Raw genomic sequence first — 3,190 nt, forward strand, 5'->3', positions numbered from 1 at the left:
TGCAAATTAAAATGGAAAAAAAGATGGTTCCCTTTTGCTATTTTTAGAGAAAAATTTCTGGCATTGTGCCCTGAACTTTTACAGTAGCAGTTTCTGTGATTGAAAACTGCTATTTCCCACCTGTGTCTTGCCTTCTCTCTTCCCCCCTCACATTTCTTCTGCCCACCCTTTTTGATTCGGTGTGAAAAAGCACATAACAACTTAGCATGGTAACAGAAAAGGAAAATGGAGATGTCACTGCTAGTTAATTTCTCACCTCTCCACCCATTAATGACATTCAGTTTGCAGGGTCCCTGCCTCTCTTTGCTAGGCTAGGCACAGAAGCACAGCCTTTCCTTGCCAGGTGTTGCTGCCTGATAAAACACCTTAATGGCATTCTGGGAAAGTTGAATCTTGGCTTCTATTACACTTTGTGTAGCATATCTGCCACCGCAGCAATTTTTCCTTTTTAAATAAATTGTTACCAATGACTTAACGCAGTGCATGAGAATCACCTGTAGGGCTTATTGAAGTACAGATTGCTGGGCTCCATGCCCAGAATTTCTGATTCAGTAGGTCAGAGGTGGGGTCTGAGAATCTGCATTTCTAACAAGTTCCAAGGTGATGCTGATGCTGCTGGTTCTGAGATCTCGTGCTTTTTTTTTTGAAGACAGGGTCTCGCTCTGTTGCCCAGGCAGTGCAGTGGCATCATTATAGCTCACTGCAACCTCAAACTCCTAGGCTCAAGCAATCCAATCGCCCAGCTAATTTTTAAACATAGGTCTCACAAGGTTGCTCAAGCTGGTCTCAAACTGATGGCCTCAAGTGATCCTTCCACTTCAGTCTCCCAAAGTGCTAGGATTACAGGCATGAGCCACTGTGCCTGGCCTGGAGATCACACTTTGAGAATCACTATTCTAATGGTTCACAAAAGATGAACCACTATTGTTCCACTACAGCTATTTTAGGTAAAAAGAAAGTCAGGAATTAACAATTGTAAAGACATCTATAGGCACAAGCCTCAAGAAGCCGATAGAAGCAGTTCAGCTTAGACATTAAAGTACCAAGGCTCAAAGGATTTATTCTAAAATTATCATTAAAATAAGGTCACAAGCCAAAAATATCCCCATCTCTAATGGCCTTTAAAACTTTTAACTTCTGCATGATATAAATCTTTAAAATGATGCATTTTCAGATGTCGACAAATTATATTCATTATTCTCTCTCTCTCGCCCTCCCCTTTTCTGTGACTTACCAGGTACTTTTTGCGCTGCTTTCACACTAAGGCTTCCATTGAGGTTTGATAGAGATGCTAACAGGCATGGTTTACTAGGATGGGGGACAGTTTCCATGGAGATCACAATCTGAGTAGTATGGACAGAAATTTTTTGAAAGCAGGAAACAGCTCTCCACATGTTTTCTTGAACTGAAATCTTTTGTACTCCGTCACCATGAACTTTAGGTTTAGACAACTTTCCACGGTAACATTTGGAGACCAGAAGCTCATCCTTACTCAACATGGTTTCTGACAGAGCTGAAGTCTCTTTGCTATGTGCCAAGCCATGTGCACTTTTTATCTTCTTTAAAAAATGGTTTATCTGATCCAGTTTGGTAAAACTCAGGTTTGCTTTTAAAGGCTTTGATATATCCAAATTGATGTCCGCTATAGAAATGAAAAAGATAAGAAAATTATTAAAGTTCTCCTATTGAATATAAGTCTTTACTTCCCCATCAAACTCCCATTGAAGTGTCCTAAGACTTACAGCATGAACTCATTAGGATGCCAGAGCATTATATTTCTTTTAATCATCACTTACTTTCCGTGATATTACATGAAGGAACACTCTCTCTGGACTACTTATATGCCTACATTCCTGGCCAGTTGATATGACTGTTCTTGACATAGCAAGGGTCACACATGGATATCAAGGCCGTCCATTTCCACTTCTGCCTCTACACTTAAAGGCAAAACGAAGCAGGCTTTCCAGTTTGTTAATTATTTGAAAACTGGCCTTCTTTCTTCCCAGGATAAAGGACTTCCCTTACTACCCAGAACCATGTTTGACACAAATACTGATATTAATAAATATTTATCCAACTAACTGACTGAAGTAGCCTCCTTTACCATTCTCTAATCATGTTTATGCAGAAAATGTTTGTTTCCCCTTTGTGCCTTGTTGCAAACCAGAAGAGTCCCTGCACCTTTCCCTACGCTCTGCATCGATAAAAGTTCAAATACCTTACCCAGTGTAACGTGGTTAGACTGAGATTTCTTAAAATCTATCATTCATTTTATATATGTTGTCCTTATTTGTCTCTTATTCAACTAACATGAACACTAGCTTTATTATTTCTGTTTTTACCTTCTTTATTTCACCTTCTATCACCTGTTTTTATTGTCAATAAGACATAAGACTATAAGCATCATGAAGGCAGAGCGCGTCATACATCTTTATGACCCAGTGCCTAGCATGGTGTGTCTCACATCGTATGTGTTCAGTAAATGTTTGAGCTTAACTAACCCTTACAAGTGCTTGTTTCATTGGCGCCTGATAATGTAACAGAAGACATGATCCCCAATGAAGCTAGGAATAGCAGTTATTAAGTATATTATTATTATATTAAGTTATGAAACATATGAAATATTCTGTATCTCTTCCTTTCACCTTCTTCAGATGTCAGCGCCTTTGGGTTTCCTCCTGGAGACCCAGGCTCCCTCAGGGTACTGTCGCTTTTAAGTGTGTCTTCCTTTGTGCTCGGTCATTGTGTTTCCTTATCAGGCCTAAGAAAACTCTGACAGTCTTGCTTCCAGCTAGTTGCCCATGTAAAGGGTCAGACACCTGAGTTACCCTTATACAATATTAAAAAATTCCCTGCTCCTCATATTTTTTGAATAGGAAAAAATACCCTAACTTAAAGGAATTATTTTTTAAAACATCTAATTGATATATAACTCACATACTACAAAACGTATGTATTAAAAGTATACAATTCAATGGTTTTTAGTATACACACAAGTTTGTACAACCATTGCCACTGTCTAATTCCAGATCATTATCATGTCTAATTTCAGAACATTATCATCACCACATGCACACAATCCCATATCACTCAGCAGTTACTCCTCACTCCTGCCCACCTCTAGCCCCAGGCAACCACGGATCTACTTTCTGTCTCCATTGATTTGCCTATTCAGGACATTTCATATAAA

The 3,190-nt window shown here is 39.1% G+C and overlaps 1 protein-coding gene across 1 annotated transcript in view; it reads right to left on the reverse strand.

Moving 5' to 3' along the window:
* VPS13B (vacuolar protein sorting 13 homolog B (yeast)) overlaps nt 1-3,190 on the reverse strand; it is a 933,283-nt gene that overhangs the window by 182,644 nt on the left and 747,449 nt on the right. Inside the window, exon 35 of the mRNA XM_012643529.1 lies at nt 1,235-1,642. Within this exon, the coding sequence (XP_012498983.1) occupies nt 1,235-1,642 (408 nt within the window). The remainder of the gene's footprint in view (nt 1-1,234; nt 1,643-3,190) is intronic.

This window comes from Propithecus coquereli, unplaced genomic scaffold (genome assembly GCF_000956105.1).
Source record: "Propithecus coquereli isolate 6110/MARCELLA unplaced genomic scaffold, Pcoq_1.0 Scaffold2, whole genome shotgun sequence".
Lineage (NCBI taxonomy): Eukaryota > Metazoa > Chordata > Mammalia > Primates > Indriidae > Propithecus > Propithecus coquereli.